The sequence below is a fragment of the Podarcis raffonei genome, chromosome 6 (assembly GCF_027172205.1).
Source record: "Podarcis raffonei isolate rPodRaf1 chromosome 6, rPodRaf1.pri, whole genome shotgun sequence".
Taxonomy (NCBI): Eukaryota; Metazoa; Chordata; class Lepidosauria; order Squamata; family Lacertidae; genus Podarcis; species Podarcis raffonei.
The window spans coordinates 54244547-54269929 of NC_070607.1; the positions used below are offsets into that span (position 1 = coordinate 54244547).

General features: G+C 43.3%; 1 protein-coding gene across 1 annotated transcript; it reads right to left on the minus strand.

The window, feature by feature from the left end:
- Window positions 1-6025: 6025 nt before the first annotated feature.
- LEMD2 (LEM domain nuclear envelope protein 2) lies at window positions 6026-24532 on the minus strand. Its single transcript, XM_053393015.1, has 9 exons — window positions 23372-24532; window positions 21856-21896; window positions 19916-19991; window positions 17463-17539; window positions 16748-16827; window positions 10204-10349; window positions 8680-8781; window positions 8483-8585; window positions 6026-7929 (listed from the first exon to the last, which is right to left on the minus strand). The coding sequence occupies exons 1-9, from the start codon at window positions 24498-24500 to the stop codon at window positions 7779-7781; spliced, it is 1905 nt and encodes a 634-aa protein (XP_053248990.1). The 5' UTR covers window positions 24501-24532; the 3' UTR covers window positions 6026-7778.
- Window positions 24533-25383: the final 851 nt, after the last annotated feature.

Consider the following 25383-nt stretch of genomic DNA (forward strand, 5'->3'; position numbering starts at 1 on the left):
GCACTCCTGGTGGTGTGGGCATACGGATGTGCTGGCCAATACAATTTAGGCAGTGCAGTTCTGTCCTCCCTTACATACAGGATGGCTGGGAGCGTGCTTACGCATCTGTCTGTCAATGTGGATGTAGAGCTGCCAGCTCTGCATCTGATGTCTATGTGGACACAGCTTTTGCACTCAGCTAGCTGAGGACAACTTCCTGAGCATTTGAGCATCTCTGAATCAGGACGACTGCTGTCATTTACCGCAGAATGAAAACACATTCGTTCTGGGCTGTGTACTGACTCATTGCTAAAGGGAATGAGCATTTCTTGATTTGCCCAAGCATTTGTCTCTAACAGTTTTCCTCTCATTTGTTCTAAGCTGAGAGATAATCCAGACAGACATTGAAATAAGCAAGAAGAACGGCCATATTTAAATAAGTGTTTTCTGAGTTTCACAGCCCTTCAGACAGATTTTATTTGCTTTGCTTTTCAAAAGGACACGATTTAGTGCATCATTCGCCAACCTCATGCCTTTCAGATGTCCACAAGATATGCATTAGATATGCATTAAAAGAAGCAAGAAACTTGAGGCATATGATGAACTATTGCTTAGCAGAACAGCTATTGGATCTGGTACTGTATGTTAAGGAATGTTAAGGCGCAAGAAAGTGTCAGCTTTGGTGGGGAAGAATGTGATACAATCAGGAATGAAAGCACGCTCTGGATATAACAGACGACAAGCCAGAGCCATACTTTGCCATTCCTTCTGCAACTTATGTAGAACACCCAGAATCTTATTTTACTACCTTGACCAATTCATTAATCCCCCATCTGAGCAGAGCACACAACTGATATCACTACCTTTTTACAGAGCTTTCTAGACAGAGGAAATCAGAGCCAGATCAGTCTCCTTCCTTTTGCAGCAGGGATGCCTTTTGCAGATGGTGTTGGCTGCCAATGAGCTGCCAAGCCTGTGTAATTGTATAGTCAGGTCCTCCTCATGGCTAGGCAAGTGAAATGAGACTGACACGTGGCCTTGTGCAATGGCAATAATTTACTAGGGAAAGTGACTTAAGGCTCAAATTCATGTGTAGACTCCAAGCATGATTTACCTAACACTTGTTTTGTGTGTTGCTACTGTATGCTGCCATGTCCAGTGCTGCTTAATGCATCTATGCACACATGTAGTAGCCTCTCCATGAAGATCTGCCAGCTAACGGAACTAAAATATTATTTTTGCACCCAACATGCTGACCTACTGCTTGGAGTCCTGGCCAGTTTTTCTCTTTTGTGTAGAGAATTTTCCTTCCATACCCAAAGATCCACTCATTTTCTTCAGAGCAGCTGCAAATATTCTATGATTGACCCATGTACTATTCTCAGACACCACAGCAGAGACCTATGTTCCTGTATGTGCAAGGAGCAAAAATTATTAGTCTGCAAATTTACTAGAAGCTTGTAGAAAACTTACTGAGGCTTGGTTTGGGCTTCTAACCCTGTTACAGCTTGAGCATTTATAGGATGAGCATTGCTAACACAGTAAGACAGTTCTGTTAGGGTTAACTATATGCAACCATATGAAAAAAATGCCACAGATCCAAGGATGACAGTATTTTTTTTGCCTAGAGAGCAGAGACAATCTTTTTAAGGAGTATGGAAAGTGATACAATAGGGGCATCATGTCTTGTGATGTATACACCACCTGGAAAAACCTTCCCTGCAAACAGAGAAAAGTGTGGGATGAATGTTCACCATGGGCAACGTTGCTTCTAATATCTAACAAGCCACCTTCAGCTCTCTCTCTGCCCACCAGAATGAATGAGTTTTGATTGTACACACAGAGCAGTAGGGACAAGGTGGGCGGTGATTCATTATGTGTGGAAATCCTTGGTGTTGACGCTGAGTCTTTTTATCTCTCCTGTGCAGAGTCTGAAGCTTGGTTTCCAGCATCACTCAAGAGGTTTGAGGAAGAGCCTCAATTTTTGATCAGGAAGAATAATTGTCACCAGCCTTGGCAGAAGCAAGTGGAAGGACGGCTCATATGCAGCAGTAGCTCCAGTAAGCAGTGCATGAAGAAGCTCCTCTTCAGTGACGGAAACGTGGGGCATCTGCTGCCTCTTGTCTGATCAAACACTGAACGGCAAGCAAGTCCTTCACTGCTGACAAAGCACCAAAGCCTATAGCTATATTTTGCTTGCTTTGGGGTTGTGGATGGGGTTTTAGAATTTGTGTTAATGGGTTTATGTTCTTTTATTGCAGTAGGTTTGCATTGCCTCCCTACCAGTTTGGTTGTTATTGGGGGGAAATAAACCTTGTAGAACTGCTAAGCCTGCTGCCAATTAAAAGGATCAGCTAGCTAGGTTTGTAATATAAATGTACGTCTTTGAGGTTCTTTGTACAACTGTATATTCTGCTGTGCAAATTCTCCACAGTTCTCTTAAAACAGCTTTTAAAAAATCTATAAAGGAGCAGACAAACCCCCATACTGCTGGAGTTCAGGAAGAAAACTCAAGACAAAAGGCTGGTGGGGGGAGGGGGGGACCTTGCCATTTTAAAATGGACTTATCTACAGCTGTAGAGAACAAGGGTTGTCTTTATGATCTAACACTAGTTTTAAAAATCATCTGAGTTATCATATCTACCCAAAAACTCCAATGGTCAATGCCCTGAATGATAGCATTTCCAGATTATTTATATTTGTGTATGTGTATGATAGGGATGTGGGTGGCACTGTGGTCTAAACCACTAAGCCTAGGGCTTGCTAATCGGAAGGTTGGTGGTTCGAATCCCTGTGATGGGGTGAGCTCCTGTTGCTTGGTCCCAGCTCCTGCCAACCTAGCAGTTCAAAAGCACATCAAAGTGCAAGTAGATAAATAGGTACTGCTCCAGTGGGAAGGTAAACACGACCTGGAAAAACTGTCCATCAGTAAAGCGAGATGAGCACCACAACCCCAGTCATTCGTGACTGGACTTAACTGTCAGGGGTCCTTTACCTTTTATGTGTATGATTGGATTATATACACAATGTTATACTTGTGATGGCTGCTACCTGGGGCAGTAGCTATTCTATCCCCTATAAAAGAACAGGAGAGGTATAGCAAGTGTAGCCAATACGGCACTTTCCAGATGTTTTGGTTACAATTTATGCTGGCTGGGGTTTGGGGGAAGGTACCACATTGGCTACCCCAACAGTCTTTCTAGAGAGATGGGCATAAAGTAGGCACTACCCAATACATGCCTATAAAAGCAGAAAATCTATGCACTTGCAACAATGGAGACATTCCAGAGGAAAGAACAGCATTTTCCCAACAATAAAATGCCAGTGGGAGAATGTGAGCTATCCCCAGATTAAAAGGACTACCACTGGGAAAGAGAGCTGCATCCCATGCAATAAATGCACAGCCATCACACTGAAGACTGATTATCTGAAAGGGAACAATGGACCTACCATTGTCATTCAGGGGACAAACCTTAAGCTCACTCTGCTTATTTGACGTTTTGCTGGAAGGTACCTTCTGCACACCTAGCAGTTCAAAAGCACACCAAAGTGCCAGTAGAGAAATAGGTACCGCTCTGGCAGGAAGGTAAACAGCGTTTCCATGTGCTGCTCTTGTTTGCCAGAAGCGGCTTAGTCATGCTGGCCACATGACCCGGAAGCTGTACGCCGGCTCCCTCGGCCAATAAAGCGAGATGAGCGCCGCAACCCCAGAGTCGTCCGCGACTGGACCTAATGGTCGAGGGTCCCTTTACCTTCTGCACACAGAACATAAACTATGGACTTCGCTCCCAACAAGATGTGGTGATGGTTTCCACCCTGGAAGGCTTTAAAAGATTAGACAAAGTCATGGAAGATACCTCTGTTGATGGCTACTAGACAGCAGGTAAGTGAACATTCCCCTTTGGATGTCATGGTTCTGACTCCCCCTGCCCCATTATATAAAGCAAAAGTGTAAAAATGTAAAGCCCATTTATGCATTTTGCGTACCATCTAATTTGGCCTAAGTGTTTGAAGGTTACAGTCCAGGACTTTGGGAAATGAGATGCTTTGGGCACATTTCACCGCCTGTTCCTTTTTATTATTTACTTCATGCTGATTTTCCCAGTAGAACTGGCACTGTTCCCAAACTAGGCTCCCATAAATAGAAAACAGCATCAGCTGTCATGTCAGTGGGAGACAAAACATTTAATATGAAAAGCCTTTAATGGAAATGGAAAATAAAAAAGATAAAGGGCAAATTTTATTTTAGATGCTTAGTTGGTGCATATTTTTTCTTTCTTTTTGACAGTAAGAGGACGCAATGGCATTATCAACCCAGATTTCTGAGATTTATAAATAGTCTCCCTAACGTGTGTCACAACGACAGAAGAAAACAGTCAATGGAAACTGCCCCAACACAAGGCAACTCTTGCTGAAAAGGTGCATTTGGATGAACAGGCTAACTAATACATGGGCCTGCCTCTGCCACAGGGAAAAAAATACACAAAGCACATCAGCATCTCAGTACTTTTAAAAAGGCATAAAAACAGGGCATGCATCCAACACCCTGAAATAACTTTCAACAGAGCAGCTGCAGACAGTACCTTTGAAGCACAAACCATTTTAAACTAAGATCTGTAAAACTTTGTCTGCTACATCACAGATCAGGATGGGGCAATGTAGAAGCAGGGGCTACTCCAATATTTCATTAATGGCGAAGGAGGACAAAAAGAAACACTCAGTGCTGGCTGCATTCAGTTTTTGTTTTCTCTTCGAGCCCCTCACTAGTGGCTCAGGTGACATTTTCTGTACAGTGAAGGAATTAGACTTGGCCCTGGGTTCAGATCCCCAGCTTTGTTTAGAAGTTACTGTCTCTCAGGGCATAGTTCATTGCTTGTATTTTCATTCTGCAAGGGCTCCATTTTGTCTTACAAGTTATTTCAGTACATTCTGAAAACCAGGTCTTTTAAGCTGGAAACGAACCATGGCCTTGTTTGCATAAGACCCCTAAGCCAAACATGACTGTGTGATATAAGGGCCCCTGGGTAGAAGCTTGCATCCATTTTGCTCCTCGTCATTTTTTGCAGCTGCACTAAGCAAGGCCAGGGCTTGGTACTATTTGGATGTTTTGTATTTTATTGTTAGGCAGTTTCAGCATTTATTAACATGAGGTGTTTGTTTGCCCTAGTGATTATTAGTGTGATGATTTGTTTAAATTGTGTTATTTTGTAACTGTTAATGAATTATATTTAATTGTGGTTATATTTTATTCTGTATGTTGTCGTGAGCTACTTTGAGCATGGTTCTACCACGGAAACCTGGCATATAAAAAATTCATGACGATGATGATGGTGGTGTGCCATCCAACCTGACACTTGTGGTTAAAGCTCTCTCTTGACTAACCATGAACTGTAAATGAGAATCTCTGTTACAGCTTGTGGCTAGTGAGGAGAGTGCTTAACAACAAACTTGTCTGGTTGGCACGCTAAGCCAAACCTTAGCTAGGAGGACCAAAAAAGAGCAAAGTGGCTGCAAGTTCCTCCCCAGGAGTCAGCATGTTCACATGCTCTCTCACTAAGCTAAAGCCCAGCTTAGTGAGTTAGGGTGTTGCAGGAAACCAGGTGAACATCTTAAAGAGTTTAAAGAGTTTTATCTCACTATCACTTCTTGGTCAAACAGGCTTAACAAGTGTTTACCAGGGGCAAAAGCAGGATGATCTCAATTCCAAATCCATTATGGAAACCTATCATTTCCCTTCAACTTTTAAAATCCTCAGACATTGTGGATGTTTGTACATTGTTTCTGAAGGCTGGAGTTTAGCTTTGGTTATTTGCAGGCCAGTGTAGTACCCTCCAGATGTTGCTGGAATCAGGCTCTCAGCAGCCCTAGCCAGCATGGCCAATGGTCAGTACCATTGTGCTTGTCCAGTGCTGTCTATAACTCACTGCAACCCAGTATAATCAGATGAAATTCAGTTCAGGAGTGCTTTCAGCATTAAATATCCAGGGAATCAAACTGCCTGAATCTGCTTTGTCAGGAGATGGTACAAGTTACCAATACCAGCCAGTCCCATTTGTAGCAAATTTTTATTTTGCAAGATAAAATGGACAGAGACAAAATGTATAATAAATAGCACCAGCCCATCTACATAAAAATAAATGAACAGCTTAGTCAACTGTACATAATATTGTTTGGCATTTCCTCTTGAGAGTCTGATGGTAAAAAATACCCACAAATGTTTCTTTTAAAGCCCTAAGAATGCAGGCACTGTGGAATTTTTTGCAAACATCAGCAGAAATTAAGAATACATTAAAAGCAATAATTTGATTATCTGCTTCAACAGTATAAGGGGAGTGTTTGTGTGTAAAAAAAAAAGGATGGCTAATGTCACGGAGACATCTGTTACATCTCTTCTTTTGCTCTAAGACACCGCCTACGCTACAGATGGCAACATGTGGGGATAAAATTCAAATGAATGCAAGATTTTCTTCTACTTAACCAATAAGACCTCCTGGTGCTTTGTTTTTGGAGGCTGCTTTTCTTTGCACTGATTTCAGCACTGATGAATCAGCAGGAGGCACATAATGAATTGCTGCATGCTGCTCAAACAGCCTCGAAGGGCACCTAGGTGAAAACTCCAATCCGTCAGTTTTTCAGCTCTGCCAGCAGGGGGAGTAAAAGGGCAAACTTCCAAGTTCAGGCTACCACCCACTTGCAAATAAATATGCCAGTTGAAACAAAACATGTCATAAAAGGTACCATAAAGGCTCAGCTCATTTTACTTAGAGAGGCTCAAATGTGCACACTTTATTCCAAATTCATATGCCACTTGCTATATCCACTGGACAAAGGTAAAGTTCATGATGAGTTAAGTGGATGCCCTGAACCAATAATGGAATGACGTGCCATCATGCCAGAGCCTCAGACTTTATGACGTCACTGAAGAGGTGCATGGCAATTTTGGTGCGTTTCTCCCCCTCACAAACAAACCAGCATGAACTTGGACCAACTAAGGTGCTATATGCGCAAAACATGTTACTATATTGGCTGAATAAAAGATTTCCACTCCTTGGGCAATCCTGTAAACACTTGATTTGTGAGGAGTTGATTCTGTACCAAACACTGTTGGTGCCCCATCTGCTCTCTAGTATGGCACACGACCCAAAAGCACAGCTGTTGCTTTCCGGTGCTCCCCACCAAGCCGTTTTAAGACTGAATGCTTTCTACCGCTCTCGTAAGAAAATGTGCTCACCTACCACTGCCTAAGGAAAAAAGCTTTAAGCCCCTCCCACCTTGCCTCCAAAGGTTCAAGACCTGGCCCTCTCAGTCCCACCCATCACCCAATAAACAATGCCAGTAGATTATTCCTGATCAGTTTCTAAGAACAAATATACCTCGCATATTTGCTGTCCACTCTTATCCACAGTGCTTCTGTAATGAACACCTTTACAAAGCATCTTTTAGTGGTCTTAGCACCGACATTCTGAGTAGATGGTCAGATACAGGCTTCCCTAATACCAAAGCAAAACTATCAATGGCATCTTTCAATTAGGGCAAGGAATCCCGTTTCTTCTTTTTTAATTGTTACGTTATGGAAGCCAAATATATGCCATGAGAGTAACTTTGGTGTGCACCTGCATTTCAACATTTATATTCCTTACAGAAAATGATCACCCCCAAGGAGTCATTCTACAGCTCTCACACACATGTACAGTAGTATCAGGGGTTCACCTGAGTATGGGCAACAGGCCATTCCCTAGCTAGAAGAGGGCACATTGCCCTGCACAGTGTTAAACCAATGGCTTGGCCTCTGGTCAGAGCTAATGATCTGAATCAGAGAGGTAAGAAGGCTGCGTCCAACGCCACACCAGCATATCCTCTCCTGCCACCCTGTGCGACTCGGTCTGAATACGTGACTCATTTGAAGCGAGGAAGTCCACTGCTCGGTCCCAAACCCGCTTCATTTTTTTCCTGGGGATAAAAAAAGAGCACTGTAACCAAAGCTGAGCATTAGTGCAATGCAGGAAAATGGTGGTCTAATCTAATGCTTAGAGCATGATCAACCAAGGATCATTACATTGTAGCAGCCAACATTTGAAGGTACAAAAGGGGGGAAAAGGCCCCTTTCCAACTTTCCACGTCATTGTCCCTCTCTCTCTCTAAATACTGGAACTCAAAAGACATCATCTGCAAAAGCGTCAGGCCAAGTAGAAGGAAATATTCATTTGACCCATGAACAATCAACTTATAGAGCTCATTGCTGCAGGTTATCGTGTTCCCGAGCGTAGACGGCTTGAAATGATCAGGCACATCCCTGAAAGACTGGTCCTATCAGTGTCTATTATCTATATTTGGAGGAAAATAGTACTTAGGCATTCCAAATATTGGTGACAAATATGAGGGGATGCTTGCTTCCTCAGCCTGCTTCTCAGGGACAACTGTTTGGCCACCTTTTTGGAAGACTGACCTCATATCTCCACGGTAACTTAATCAGGACCGTTAATAAAGGCAAAGAAAAACTCACCTGTCTTGTGGTGGGATGAGTGTGTCTCTGATGTGAAGGATGCCTACATATGGGTACCGTTCCAGATTTTGCTCCCATTCTTTGTAGTGACCTTGGACGGCAGCTGTTGAGAGAACAACGCATGCAGTCAGGAAAATAAGCAAACTGATGAAACTGAGAGGATTTTACCTATAATTTGACTAGCAGGTGAATGCTACCTATGATTTTCTGCACCATTTTATACATGTCCCGTTCCTCTTCTTCCCTTTTCCGCCAGTAATATTTTAGAAGAATCAGAATCCCCCAAAGGAAAGCTAAACCTGTGAGGAAGGAAGCACAGAGATGAAATCTTCTAAATACACACGAGTTAGCCTGAAATATTTCATTGCTATCCTTAAGATCAGTTATCAAAGGCGCTCTCTAAAAATTCCCATCCATGCACCCAGCATACAGTGATACCTCGGGTTACATACGCTTCAGGTTACATACGCTTCAGGTTACAGACTCCGCTAGCCCAGAAATAGTACCTCGGGTTAAGAACTTTGCTTCAGGACGAGAACAGAAATCATGCTGGGGCAGCAGGAGGCCCCATTAGCTAAAGTGGTGCTTCAGGTTAAGAACAGTTTCAGGTTAAGAACGGACCTCCGGAACAAATTAAGTACTTAACTCGAGGTACCACTGTATAGCCATTATGCAGAGATGTGTTTCTTGGAAGGTGCTATACAGCTACATTTGCAATATTTGTAGATTAAAAACAAAATAAAATCAGACTAGCTTTGCTAGTTCATGGGGTATCTCTATGCTTCAGCAAACGAAGTTAAATTACTGTTAACTGAAGACTTCAGTGAAGGATTGAGTTACAAATATGGCAACATAACACTTTGTTTTCACCAACTTGGCAGATCATCACAGTATATCACGTTTTCAGCAAAGAAATTCAGAGCTATCCCAATTGACAATTCATAGTGACTGGTCCAAGCAAGCTTTATGACTGAGTGGGAATTTGAAACCTTGTCTCCCCCTCCCAAGTCTAAATCCAAACAACATCCACTATAACACACTAGCTGCATAAAGGCCGACTGCTGGTACTTTCCTCTTAAATCCTGTTCCCATTTATATCATTCACATGCACATTCTTTGCAGGGAATTCCCCCTACAACAGGAGACACCCAATGAAGTCTGCCCATTTGTGCAACGAAAATCCTCTTGCACAGTGGGGTTCTAGGTTTTGCTTCTTCTTCATGCAGCTCCCAAAATTTCCCTTGGGGGGGCAACCTTCTGGAGGTTTAAGGGGGAGAACAGATGGCTGCAGGAGAAAAAGAGGAAGCAGAAACCCTGCTGCACGAATGTATGCCTAACCACACTACTTTGGATCTCACCTAATGTGTGTGCGTGATCTGTGCTTAGTCAGCAATGCATGACTAAGAATAATACTGCGACTGTTAAGGAAGCAGGGTATTAATAGTGCCTTGTGAGGAAGAGGGCAGAATTCATTGGGGTAAATGCCAGAACACAAATGCATGAAGTTGTGGTGCACACAGAGAGACCTCCACGGGATGATTTTCATGAAATGGCAAACACCCACAGTGCATGAGCCAGTCTCAAGACTGCTTCTTGCTGTTAGGCCCCAGATTAAATATTCAGCAATTTCATTCATTATTCCCTCAACCTTCCAGAATCTCACACTGTACAAGACTGTTGGGAGATCTTGGCTGTCACAGATAAAGGGGAGAAAAACTTACTCCAAAAGAATATAAATAGGTTAGTAATTGCTGTATTCAGTGCCCGGCGGAAACGGCAGCCTAAGCCCATCCGTGGACGGGTGGATTCGAGACAAACCACTTGGCTCACTGTGGTAACTGTTTCGGAACTCTCATCGCCTTGTAACCTGAAAGGATGAAGCAGAAAGATTCCTTGACTGAACAATGCAAAGAAGCTGATGGTCCCTATTTATTATAAACATGCTATCCTCTCCATCACACTCCTTAGTTTCTTGCTCCCAACCTTCTCAGAATATTCCAGCAGTGGCTCATTAACAGCAGATTGATGAGGATATGAGAGGAGAGCAAACAAAGATAGCACACTAGCAAGGTAGTCCTCTTCTATAGTATTTTTATTTCTTCTGACAGCACCTCTTAGTACAGTATACAGGAGATTAAACTTTTAAACTGGATTCCCTCCTCCAGTGGCTGCACAGAGATCAAGTGAAAATGTGCATGCATGTTGAGTCTATTTTCCTTGAAACAAATTCCAGCAGTTAGTTTTGTTGGGAAAAATGTTAAGTTCACCTGCATTAAATGTTGGTGCATCTTTGGAAAAGGATGAGGGGAAAGCCTACAATTATATGCACACCAAATTTATTCTGTGCAAAATCTACAATAAGGAAAAACTTCATCCTGCAAAATGAGGAAACACTGGAAATGGCCACTAGGATAATTCCAGCTCCTAATCCCCACAAAAAGATAGTTTGGCTAACTGTGCCAGAAGAGAAATAAAACAAAACAAAACAAATAAATTCTTTCCAGTAGCACCTTAGAGACCAACTTAGTTAGTTATTGGTATGAGGTTTCGTGTGAATGCACACTTCCTCAGATACCAGAGGGGCTTTACAGGAACTTGGCTTCCCATGGACCCAGCAGAGTAAACAGTGATAAGAGAGTCTCAATGCAAGAGACGATTGGCTCAGGATATTTGGTAACTGGGCATGGAGTGCATTCAAACCATGCGGTTGAGTAAATGGACTTACATGACAGCAGAATGTGTGAATATAGAATTTAAGAGTCTGTACACGCTAGGCCTGGGTGATATATCAATTTATCACCCAGGACCGGTATGAGGAGCAGACCGTGACATCAGTTTTACTCAGTGGTATATCACTGGTGAAATCGCCACTGCTCCTGAGTCCCTCTGCTAGCAGCATCCACTAGCAGAGGGACTCAGGAGCAGTGGTGGTTTCCCCAATGATATATCACTGAGTGAAACTGCCATTCTACTCTGCCGACTGGCCCCGATACAACTTGTTCCTCCATCTGCATCTTTAAACTGTTCGACTGAGGAGTGTGCAGCTGCCCTTGCCGCAGTTAAAGAAGCCCCTAGCCCAGCCCTGGCTCACAGAAGCCTGCAACAGGGTGGGGGTTCTGTGAAACTGTTCAGCTGAGGGGAGTGTGTTTGCCGTTCTCTGTAGTGAACAGTTAAAGGAGCCCCAATGCTCTGCCTGTGCAAGAGCACGGGGCAATCTCAGCTGGGGGAGGTGACATTTCCTCCCCCCAAAGCAGCCCCGATACTTCTGTTGCTTGTGTGCGAGTGGCAAGAGCACTGGGTCTGTCTCAGCTAGGAGGGGGACCTTTCATCCTCCCAGCTGAGTGGCGTAAACAAGCTGAATTGTCCCACCCTGCGAGCCTGGGTGCAACTCGAGGTGAGAGCTGGGGCAGTTTCACCTGGTGTCTTGCACGCAGAGGCCAATGCATCTTGTTTTTTCAACCAAACCAAACTGGTGATACACCGCAATGTTGAAAAGCTGATACTGCCCAGCCCTAGCACATGCTGGTAAAATGCCTGTGAAAACCTCTCTCAGCAGTTGAAGGCAGATAAAGGAATTACCGCAAAACAGAAAGATGGAACAAGTACAGCAATTACCGCACTTTGACTCTAGTCTCTGCAGGCTCACTAAAGGAAATCTGGAAGAGCCCTGCTGTAGAATTCCCAGTCTCCAGGCCTCTTCAGTCAGTGTATATATAAAAAAATCCAGGTGATCACATTTTGGGCAGCTAACTGATGTCACACCAGGGTTGCAATTAATAGCTCATCATACAGATAGTCCAAATCAGTTGTCTAAGAAACACTGCTGAGCAGTGCACATAAGCTCCTGACATGCTGCATCACACTCAACTTTTTACCCATCCCCATGGATTATTTGGATCCCAAGTTTCTGAAAGATCTTAAAATATGCAGCAGCGTTCCCAAGCACAGCTGTCTTATTTGGTTCTGCTCTTAACAGAACAGTGTCAAATAAGTTCGCACAACATTTGTTGGAAAGCCTGCAGCAGGTCTTTAGTATGCTGTACATTCTTATTGAGTTTCATATTGAGCTGCCAGAACAGGATCCATTTGCTCAAGTGTTGATGAAACTCTTAATTATGGTGAATACAAAACTGGGGAGTGTATTTTACGCTTCCAGGCTATGACTTGTAACAGTGAAGAAAATCTTAATTAGAAAGCACTGAATTCCATCCCACCAGCAATTCTAAGCATGTCCCTAAGGGAACAGTGTTTAGCAGTGTGGAGTCTTCCTATACAAAGAATGGAAAAATGGAACACGTTTTCGAACATTAGGTTACAGCAGAGTTTTAGATAATGAGATTAGGGGAGGAGAGTATTTTGTTGTTGCTCACAGCCTCGGGCTTGTTGAATTATTCTACAGCAGTGAGAGAGTTAAGAAGGCCTCAAAATTATGTCTGAAATCTAATAAACACTACTGAACTGAGGCATCGGCATCTACCAACTTACATGAAAACACAGCAAGACTGTACTTTTGGGATCACCTTCAAAGCATTACTCAGAAGTGTATTCCATACTAAAATAATTAAAATTTGGTACCTGGCATTCTATGCAAATTTGTGCACTAATCTCACTGGCTTCAAAAGGGACACATATACAGGCAAATTGTTTTACTCTTCTATCATTCTGCCTTGATAAAAGATTGAATCTGATACCATTTTAACAACAATGGCTCCCCCCAACGAACTCGAGGAATTATAGTTATTTATTTATTTTCTTATTATTTTTATATCCTACCTTTCCTTCAAGGAACTCAAAATAGAATACATGATTCTCCCCCTACCCATTTCACCCTCACAATAACTCTGTGAGGCTGAGAAGCAGTGACCAGCGCAAGGTCACCCAGCAAGTTTCACGGCCTATTGGTGATTTGAACCCTGATACCCCAAGTCTGAGCCCAACACTCTAACCACTACATCACGCTTATAAGTGTGCCGGGACTTCTGTGAAAGACTGAAAGGGCTAATTTACAACAATCTTTCCCAATATCTTTGGTTAGACTGAAGCCACAGTGGCTGAACAGATTTAAAAACTGTTGTGAAAACAGGGTCCTAACAGGCTAACCCTACCAAAAAAACTGAACTGAGACATGACTACAAGCTCCATGAGAAACAGTAAGTCATTTGAGGCCTATGGGAATTTCAACAGTAACTTTTGTAGACAGGACTTCAAATGGAGAGTCTCAAATAAAGAATTCTACACCATACAGAAATAACTAAGATGAGTGGAGATGGAATAATCTTAGCACACTAGCTGGCGTGAATCCCTGGTAACTGCAAAGGAATGCATTTCAAATTGCTATTATCCATCCTTTCCTGCTCACCAAAATAATTGTGTTTTCAAATAGCACACCTGTATTAGAGAGTTTGAAAATATATTTATATGGGCTCCCTGCCGGCAGCAAGTGGCTCTTGATATCTCCCTCACAGTTCAAGAGAGTAATCTATAATATCGGGACGAGACAGGCAAGGAAGTCCTTATAAATATATAATAGGCACTCAGAGAGATGGCATGATTTTTCAAAGAGCTGAAATGATTTGCACAGGGTGATGTTTGCTCTCCAGACACAGTCTGCAGCCACCATTTACAAATAAACAAACTCATCTGCTGGAAAAAAGCTTATTCTGTTCTTCCAGAACCAACTGAAGACAGCAAGGATATTGCCCTTTATGCCAGTGAGCAAGTTAGCTACTCTGAAGATGTGACCAAGATCATCCAAATTTTGTGTGTTACAGATGCCTTAAAGAGCATAAAACATCCCTTTAATATAACTACATTTACTTCGAGCACAAGAGAACGAGAACAAATGCTCCGTGCATCTCCTGAATTTAAACCACATGAAAGCTAGGCCAGCACAACCAAGCTCATATTTCAACCACCTGCATAAAGTACATGGTATTCAGTATCAATCTCTTAAAACAAAATAAAATTAATAAATTTCAGAGGACTGGAATCAGTTTTACAGTCCACCTGAAAGACCAGAAAAGGCACAGTGTACCCTTGTTCCATAACTGAGAGATCACTGCATTCTGAACAGTTGGTATTTCAAGCAACACCCTGGTATTAGCAGGGAGAGTCTCAGGTTTCTCAGTTATGATGTGCCAAAATATTGCTTACCTCATATGATCCAATGAGGTTTCAGATTGAGAAATGACAGCCAGTCTATGTACTGAGTTATATCCAGAGCAGCGCTAAATAAGCGTCCTGTCAGCACAAGAATTTCTGAGTGTGCAGTAGGACCTCCCCTACCTTCCCCCTGTAGGGTAGGCTGTTATCATCTCCATATTACAGGTATGAATGTGAGAGCAACTGTCCTAAGGAGATGTAAGATTTGAACCAGGAAGTCCCCTTCATTACACCACACTAATTTCCACAAATAAAAAAGAAATAAAGTGTAACAGCCAAGCATTACAAGTCAGGCCTGCACACATCACCAAGGCCACATTAAGGCAGTTGGAGGGCTGGTGAAGTTCACCAAACAGGCCACCCCACTCCTCCCAAAAGGAATGCATGAAACAGAGTACCAGAAAATATGTCAAGATATTTCTTAAAGACTCACAAATTTATTATTACTTTCATGGACTATCAAATAAATACTCTGAGCATGTGCAGTTTTACAGCTCTCAGCAAAACACGAACATTTTGACAACCAACAAAATGAATACACACACGTTTTCATATTTTATACTCAAATCTCATTGGTTTTGCTCACTTCCTAACCTGGGTCAGTCAGTCCAACCTGTTTTGCATGCCTGTTGTGGAGATACAGGAGGAGGCATTAAATGGCTACAAAAGGGGACTTGGTGCTTTTATCATAGGTGTCAACTTTTGGTTCCTTTAACCAGAGCGATGCACCTTTGTACTACCAAAGGGCCAGATTTTTCTGCCCACTCCCACTTAAATATACCTCCAAGGCTTCAACCAATACTAACCTGGCCAGATGGTTGGGTGCTTTAGATGCACAATTCCACTCGTGTTCAGCTGTGATTGCTCCCAGGTTAGAGTGCACAATAGATTTATTCCTAAGAAGTTATTTTAGACCTATATCCAGTGTTAGAAACTGATAAATGAAAGCTAGGAGCTAAATGGCATCTTAAACCTAGGTTATGTCTAGGCACACTTTTATTATAACAAAAATACAAAGCTGAAAATGAATTAACTGCTGCTAAAATATTATGTTCATTTTTCAGATGGTCTAGTCCTTTCCCTGCCCACCCCCTAATATTTTTAAAAGGGTCTCTTCTCCAGCCTTCAGAGTAGCTGGAAGTGGGGAGGCAGAAAAAGTCCTCCTTCCACTCTGCAGTTTTAATCTGAAATCTTAGGTGCAGTTCTGTGCCCAGAGCTCAGAAACTGCTTGCACTAATGAAATTGCTTGTCGCAAAATGCGCCTAGAACAATGGGAGTTTCGAACACTACCTATAGCCACTGGGGGTGGGGGATTGTGGAGAGCAGATCGGTTTTCTTTCATTTTAAAAAGGAACAAAATGGAATGGAAAGAAACTATAGAAATCCCAAGGACAGAAGCAGGAAAGGAAAGCACACTCTAACGGGGAGAGGAGAAAAGCAGTTCTTTAGAACTGCAGGGATTCCTGTACTATGTTGTCCAAATAACTCACTCATCACAGTTCTGACTTCATTCACAGACTACAAACACTGAAAAGTGGGAGTAGCCAGGCTGGCTTATCTCTCAGAAATTGCTTAAAAGGGTGTTTGCACATCTTGCTTTATAAGATGTAGGGGGACACTGAGGAGGAGGAGGAGGAGGAGAGAAAGGAAGCTCAGTCCAAGCCCCCTTGCAGGCATTGGGCCCTGGTACAACTGCACCTTTATAAATCCAGCCTTTCATTTCTGTGAGAGTTATGGAGCTGCACAGCTAGCAACTATGACCTTCCAGATGCCCGTCAACCCATGTTTTGGCAATCTCAGGCAGAAAGCAAAAGGAGGTGATTTACCAAACCACAGGTGGGCAACTTGGTGGGTATCAAATTCTGCAGATCAAATGCAAATCTAAATAAAAACATCTTACAGTGCCAGGCTTAGAAGAACACTTGTAGTTAGCTGGTTCTAGAAGCTAACTACAAGCAGTGTAAGACTTCCTAGGGAAAGTCTTACACTGCTTGTATTTCAAACAGCCACTTATGGTTCCCTGAGTCACATCTCCACTGAATCTCATGGGATACTGAACAGATATGGAGATAAATTTAACACAGGTCATTCCAATGAACTTACCATATGCCCGAGTCTCTGTGATTGTCCAGTAACCGCTGCAAAGCATCCTCAAACCTTTGTGCACTGTAGGCAGTCACATTCTGTAAGGAAGTGGGCCCCAAGATGTAAATTCTGCATTCAGCTAGCAGTGAGACTTTTCTGTAAATACATTCTTTCCATATTATTTAATTTATTATATTTATATTCCACCTGCTTTTCCACGGAATTTGAGAAAATATACATAGGGCACCCACCCAGGCAGTCTCCTATTTACAGCACAATTAGTTTAGCAACGCTTTAAATACATTAAAATGAGTGTTAGGATTCTATTCAGTTTTCCTAGTAGCTAAGACTATAATTTTATGATCATATTTGATGCAGGAACACACGCCATAGGTGTGCATAACTATAGTATACTAACAATCCTTTTCTATAGAGAGGTACAAAAAAGAAAAGAGGAAAGCAATGTGTTTACTACTGCTTTGTAAGCAACGACTTTAAAATGCTGGAAGATTTTGGTTTCTCAAATGGAAAAAGAAACTGCAAGTTTCAGCAGTCATATTATTTAGGTTTTCCAACACAACAACCCAAAATAAAAAAATGCCAACCAAGTAACAGCCAAAATAATAATAGCAGAATTACTGAAGGGAAAAAATAAAATAGAAGGTAGTTTTAATGCACTAAATAGCAGATACAAATATATACCATAATAGAAAAATGTCATGACCTTGCTTACCTCTATATATTCCTTTGCCACACTAACTGGAATGCATTTACTTTCTAGATTATCAGGGTTTCCACACTCAAAGTTGCCTGGTGGTGGTGGGAGAGACAGAAAACGTTATTGACATGGAAATCATGAAACTTGCCAGATAGTACAGAAGCACTGAGCTAAGTTCCTTTTTAAAGCACTTTTAATGCTAGCCAAAATGTTTTTACAGAATATAGACCTGGATTAGTTTTATGACTTAATAAAATTTGCAGTGCTGTATACATGCTAGTATAAGGCAATCAAACCTCACATTTATTCCATGAGAGCAGCTCATACCTTTGAAGAAATGCATGTATGTGTTCCTCCTTTGTGTAACTGTACCTTGCCTAATGCTTTGGGCTAATAGGATACTATTAAACAGTGCCTGAAAAATTTACTAAATTATACAAAGATTTATAACATGTCTGAGGACACCCCCACATGCCCCTTAAAAAAAATGCTTTCATGATGATTCACATTTGGGATGGGATCAGGGATGTTAAACGTTGACCGGCTTCCAATGCTGAAAAAGTTTTAGGGCGGGCCTGCCACTTAGCTTCTGGTCAGGTTATGTTCTGTGGTTCACCTGATGCCTTCATTACAAATCTTTAGGTGCCAGGCGAAAACATTTCTCTATAACTAGGCCTTTGGCTGATTAACATTCTATGGCCCTTAAAATGTGCTTGTGGGAGGAGGCCTAATGCTTTGTTCTTGTTTTTATTATGCAGTTTGTTTTCTCATTTTGTTGTTGCCATTTTGTTGTGACTGCCCTGTGATCTTTGGAAGAAGGGTGGCATACCACTACTACAACTTTCACAATAAACACAAGAGGGGAGTGAGACAGGATTGCTGCCTATCGTAATGGACGCTCTAAGATACAGCCTGACACTTAAGCAGTTGTCCAGTGCCAGTTTTCTTCTGAAAACTGGTTTCTCATCTGCAAGGCCATGAAGCCATCAAGAACGCTTTGATATTTCCACCACATGCTGATGACACAACCCAATTTTAAACTTAAACTTCAAAATCTGAACCGAAAAGCAGCCGAATTCTTCAGGAGTGCAAGCAGTTTATGCACCGCCCCCCACTGTGAATGTACAGCACTGTGGTTATAAAGAACATAACCAGACATTGATTTTTAGTTCAAAAGACTTTTAAGTATCCTTCCCTGCAGAGTGGCCACAAGGTAAAAAAAATGTGATGTTCAAAGAACAAACATATTAATTTCAACAAAGCTTAAGAACCGCTGAAATTCAGGAAACAAGCCTACTATATGAAACAGTGGCATAAAACCCCTACCATCCACTGCCCACACAGTAGTTTTGGCCAGTTATTAAAATGTCTGTTGTGTTGACAGCTGCAAAAAAAATTAATGTTCAAGATACAAACTATCTTGAAAACTATGCAAGAAGTTATTTAACAGTGCAATCATTTGCATTTCGATTTGAAAGTTCCACTGTGTCCAATGTGTGCAGAGGATTACAGCCTACTGAATCTAGGACCTTGCTGGCGTTAAAGAAATGCTGCCTAGTAGTGACCTCCAAAGGTTTTTCCAGACACAGTTCAGTTCTGCAATGCAGACTGGGATACACACAGAGAAACGTAACGCTTAATGATATAAAATGGGCCAGCCTGGGGGAAAGGGGGCATATACATTGCTGTGATCAGGGAACTCATTCCTGGAAACATTCCATATATCCAGGATGAGATGGGTGAAGGATGAGCTCACCATCAGCACACAACCATGGCTTTCCCAGGGGAAAGCGTATCAATATCCTTTGGGATATTTTGATTAGTCATCTGCTAAATGTAACAGTGTTCTGGAAATTGTTGGATTGTGTTGGCCAGCCCTTTAAAACTACGCTGTGTATCTGTGAAAGCTAGAAGAAGGTCTTGAACTTAACTTGTGAACTGCATCTTTATTTTGGACATGGAGTGGGTGTCACATCAGGAAAGCACACCTGAGAACTGAAATGCTTGACATAGCGCAAAGGATATGTTAGCATAAGGATTTTCCTTACTTGATGGAACCTTGTCCCCCTCTCTTCTCATCAAATCTGTACTGTGCTTTCCCCCATCCTCCCGGAGCTGATTTGGGAATGGCACAGTGTATGTGCAGGGGGAGGAAAGGAGGGAATTCCCATTGCGCTAGTGGGAATCCTTTCATGGTCTCACACTACCACAATGGATTAGGTGAATATGACCCTAAATCTCATTTTATCTATGTGAAAACATCAGTGCCATACTAGGGGGTCATTGTTTTAATAATAATGCAGCTCAGATTTAGAAAGGCTGTTTTTCCTACATTCCTCTGCAGCCTTTGAAGGGAAACAAAACAGTCCTCGCTCTTTTAAATTCAAATTAAGGTTGAAAATACCTAGCTAGTATACACCTATTTTCTTTGAACAAAGTGACTGGTAAAAAGATAAATAAGAACTCACCAGCTTGAACTGCAAGATAATTGTATAGTTCATACAGAATGGTCATTACCATTTCTTCATGTTTTTCCTGACAGTACTGAAAAATTAAGAGAGAAAATTATTCAACAGATCTTTAATTCAACCAACTACAAAAATTACAACTATTAAATAGAACATTTCTCATGCGCTCTAATTTAGCTACTGAAAACTAAGGATGGACTCATAAGACCTCATTTCTTGCCAGAAATTTAATTCTCTCCTTCTGCAAATGTCATTGCTAAACTATATCATTTTGTATGATGACGGGGAGAATGAGTAGACTCAATATATATCAGCTCCCTTCACTGCAGTCACTATAAGAATAAAACCCATCACATCCTGTGGATTACCGTATTTTTCGCTCAATAGGACATACTTTTCCCCCTTCAAAAATGAAGGGGAAATGTGTGTGCGTCCTATGGAGCGAAGACGCCATAGCCCCGCGACCCTCTCCCGGCTGGAGAGGTGAAGCGCAGCTATGGCAGGAGCCTCTTTAGCCACGCGCCACCTCTCCAGCCGGGAGAGCGCGCACGGGGCTAAAGAAGCCCCCCGCGACCCTCTCCCGGCTGGAGAGGTGACACGCGACTATGGCAGGAGCCTCTTTAGCCGCGCGCCACCTCTCCAGCTGGGAGAGCGCACGTGGGGCTAAAGAAGCCCCGCTTACCCTCTCCCAGCTGGAGAGGTGACACGCGGCTATGGCAGGAGCCTCTTTAGCCGCGCGCCACCTCTCCAGCCAGGAGAGCGCGCGCGGGGCTAAAGAAGCCCCCTGCGACCCTCTCCTGGCTGGAGAGGGGACGCGCGGCTATCGCAGGAGCCTCTTTAGCCGCGCGCCACCTCTCCAGCCGGGAGAGGTGCGCACCAACCCCTCTCGCTCTCCAGGCTTCCAAGGTAGCCGCCTGAAGGCGACTGAACGCACCTTAAATGGCACCTTGTTTTAGAGGGGGAAAACAAGAGGGGGAAAATTCTCCCCCTCTCTGCGCGGCACCTCCTGCCGCTTCGCTGAAGGGGCGCTGGGCAGAGAGGGGGAGAATTTTTTTTCTTGTTCTCCCCCCTCTAAAACAAGGTGCGTCCTATTGTCCGGTGCATCCTATGGTGCGAAAAGTATGGTATGTGCACTGTAAAAAATTGGATTTTGGGGTGGGGTGGGGGTACAAAAACTATACAGCCCTCAGATCTCAAATTCTTATATTCTAAGTAAGTTTGATGATAAATAATCTTAAATCTATGTATGTACAAAAAAACAAATCAAGCGCTTTCATTTTAATTATATGCACTATATTGTATAACAAGGTTTGTCTTATTCAGCTACATGTTACAGAAAAAGTTACAACTACATGCGCACATCAGGAGAGATTAAAGGCTGTTAGCTCTATTAAGCTTGTTATTGAAAAGTAGCTTTACAGATGAAATCCTTGTCACAAATCAGTCTCACTTTTGTTACAACTGACTAACGAATATTTCTGTAAGATAAGAAGGATTTAGATTTGCAGCAGCTTACATTTACATGGTCTGAATTACTAATCTATAACAAGCTGTCTGTTAATTGCACATCAATAAATCATTAGATTTCTCTTTGAAAATAGCAGAAGCTTACTTCTGTAGCAACACAGATACTAAGTGATCTGTGGCCAGTGCTTTTTTCTAAAAAAAAAATGTTTAGGAATACTCTCGTTTTCCTACTCTTAATGAAATACTGTCCCTCAATGAGGCCAAACTTAGACTCACAAAATGTTTAGGCTTCTGCATCCCCCCCAGAAAAAAAAAGCACTGCCTGTGGCCCTCCAGATATTGTTGGACCAAACTCCTCATCATCTCTAGCCTTTGGCCAAACTGACTGGGGCTGATAGCAGTCACAGGTAAGCTGTACATTGTACTTATTAACAAAATTTAACATTGGAGATAGTAAGAAGATTCACACTTACACCTTCTTTAGTTCTTTCACAATCCATGGGCAATAAGTTAACTGAACGAGAAGAAATAAGGATTTTTTTTAAAAAACAACAATGAGTCTTGTAGCATCTTCAAAACTAACAGATTCATTGTGGCATAAACTTTTGCGGATTAAATCCCACTTCGTTTATTTACAGAAGATGGACATGGCTACCCTTCTGGAATTTATTCTCTAAGCATTTTATTTTGTTAAACCTGAAATACGAACCTAATAATGTTCCTTGGAAGTGCCCCATTTTGTTCAATGGGACTTACTGCAAAGTTAAGCACCCATAGATTTCCCATCAAAAGGAAATGATTTACATAACATAGTAACAAGACAAGAGAAATAACTATTCTGCATTCATGTCAAAATAAGCACATTTGTTTACTTTGCAGAGTATCTGGGGTTTTGATTCTGAATATAACTATAGACAGAAAATGTGATTTAGCTTCTTGAACACTTATGGATTAAAACATAGTGCAGACAAATCTTGACTGAGACAGTACTTTGCTATCATACTGTAGGAAAAGTTACTTTGTAATGCTGGTGAAAGGATGCTAGACTGATTTCTGGAATGAGTAAGAACATCCCACTACCTCATCATAAATCTGTAACATAAGGGTAACAGCCAATATATATTGCCACATAAAAGTTCACCAGATTTTAAAATACAAGTGGGTGGGAAGAATCTTTTACACATTTTCCCACAATGCTTTGCAAAAACAAAGTGACCAGAAAAACTGTCCAATTGATCATGAATTTGTAGTTACTGAAATAACCGTTATGACTTTTGGATTGGTAGTCTAAGACAGTGAAGGAAACATCCTATTAGTAACAACCATGCCCACCTCCCACTTGTCATTCTAAAGTCATACAAGAGAATTATTATTTGATACATCAGGAGAATTCAGTCTATCCTTTTCAAAAAGGTAGAAAGAACCCTTTCATCTGCTTAATCTCTTTGGTGTGTGCAACTATTAAACATTTCAAGATCAGTAGTTGCTAGGCAGCCAGTCTGAAAGACATCATAAAGCTTTCTTTTGACAACATATCCTTAGAACCTGGGCCAGGACAAACTTACTGTAATGGTTATTTGAAAAGGTATTCATCCTTAGGCTATGCACACACTATAACTTTAAAGCACATTGCAACTACATTCTTTCCCTCAAAGGATTCTGGGTACTGCAGTTAACCCATCATTGAGTTACAATTCCTAGCAACCCTTAACAAACTACAGCGCCTAGAATTCATTGAGGGGGGAAATGTGCTTTGAAGACATAGTGAGCATGCAGCCTCAGTCATTTTTGTACATTGATTATGAGCTTTTGAAGGAACAGATGCTAACTTTCACCACAAAAAGTTCTACAAGTTGTGTTTCTGTAAGCAACAAGCTGAAAAGAAAAGGGACTGGAACAACAAAACTCTAAATGAGGCTATCCCTAAGAGGAAGAAGAGATGGAAGCGGGGTTGAAGAGGAAAAGCAGCGTTACATCCCGCACACGTACAATTCTCAGGCCCTTCCAGTCGGGGAGGTCCCATCATCTTCACCCAAAGGATGCCCAGGAAAATGATCAGCAGCCCTATGGTTGCCAGCCACAGGAACCAGGAGAGATAAAATTCTAGGCCTCTGCCTTTCCTCCTTATGCCCTGAGCTTGGGGTTTCAAGCCTACATGCTGGCGTGTCCCATCCCAACGTGTCTCCCTACTCAGCTCTCTTGCCCCCCATGGCGGTGTTTTCAAACTCCTGGGCGCGAGCCCAACCTCCTTCTGCGCTCTCCACGGGGACCTGTAGGTCAGCCCCTCTTCGCTCCTTTGGGCCAGCGACCCCAAATAGGAGCTTGGGGTGACCCTCCTTTCGGCCTCTAGGTGGGCCCTGTTACTGAAGGAGCTTGGGGTGACCCCCCTTTCGGCCTCTAGCTGGGCCCTGTTACTGAAGCCTGCAGCACTGCCCCCCACCACGGGGGGCTTCCAGGAAAGGCTGGGGCTCACGCTCTGCTCGTTTTCCCACCACTTGCTGGGACTTAACCCTATTCCACCTCCTGGGGATGCTGCTCCCCACGAAGGGCTGGAGGTGAACCTGGGCGCCGCCGCCTCCCTTTGGTAAGGGGCCTCGAAGCCTTCTCCCGCCTCCAGCCGAGCTCTCCTCGAAGCCAACCCGCTACTGCCCTCCTCCCAGCGGCTGCTCGGCGTTGCTCCCTCCCGAGCTGTCAACTGGGGCCTCCGGGCGGCGGCGAGCCCGCTGTCTGCCCGCCAGTCATTGCTCTGAGGCAGCAGCCCTCGACTCCCGCTCGCCGCCTCCCGACGAGGCGGCTCGTAGTCGTTCCCTTCTTCTTCCTCCTCCTCCTCCTCCTCTTCCTCCTCCTCGCTCTCCTCCCTCCTAACCGGGACGCGGGGCCCCCGGGGAACCGCCTTGGGCCCGGCCGCGGCCTTGGGCCTCGCGGGGCCGCTCGGGCCCTGAGGGTGTGTCCGGGCGGTGCTGCCGCGGCTCCTCAGCCCAGCGGCCACCTCGGCCCTCAGCCGGGTGAGTTTCTTGGCGTAGAGCTTGCGGGTGGAATCAGTAATGGGCCCCGGCTGGTAGCCGAGGGCCAGCAGCTCCGCCCGCAGCTCTGCGTCTGACAGACCCGCTGCGGCCATAGCCAGAGAGGAGCGGAGGAGCGCCAGCCGGAAGTGATACCTTCTCCGGCGAGGAAGGGCTTACCGCCATCTTGGTAGGGGCAAGCAGGCGTCTCTCTTCCAGCTGCCATCATGTGGAGGTCAGGGCCGCCTCCGACGCGGCCGCCATCTTGAGAGGGTCGCTTATGGCGCTCCGAAAGGCTGCATTCCTTTTCATACGCTTGCCTGGGAGAAAGTGCCTTTGAGCTCAGGAGGACTTGCTTCCGAGTAGACGTCTATACTAGTAGCGAGATAAATAAACAAAAAAGAAAGCAAAAAGCACGTACAGGTATCAGTGGCATAACTGGCAACATTTCCCTTTTTTAAAGGGAAATTCCCTTATTCCGAATAGGAATCCTCGCAAGAAAAGGGAAAAGTTGACAGCTATGATCAGTGGCAGAGTACACTGAGGACTTGCCCCCACTCCCCCAATATCTGTTGCACCTTAAATATTGTTATTGTTTAAAGTCGTCCCATCTTTAATTCCGAAATGTGGAAAGATTATTATTTCTTTATTTTAGTACAGCCTGACTTCTGTCTGACCTCTTGGCTTCCTTCCTTCCATTATTAAATATGCCTTAGGGATGCATTCCGGTGCATGTGTTTCTGCCAGTAAGGCAAACTGAACGCAGCGGGGCTTACTTCCATGTAAACGCGTATCGGATTGTGGCGCAAGATTGCTTTTATTGGTTTTTAGCGTCGTGGGAAAAGGCTCGCAGGAGGCGCAATGCACCCAGTGGGCCACTGGGGCAAGGAATAACGATATTAAGGAAGAGCCGATGAGAACGATCCCTTTTCTTTGTTCATTCTTGTGCCTTGGCGATCTCAGCCCTCGTTCGTTAGGAGGACATGTTTTAGAGGGGCT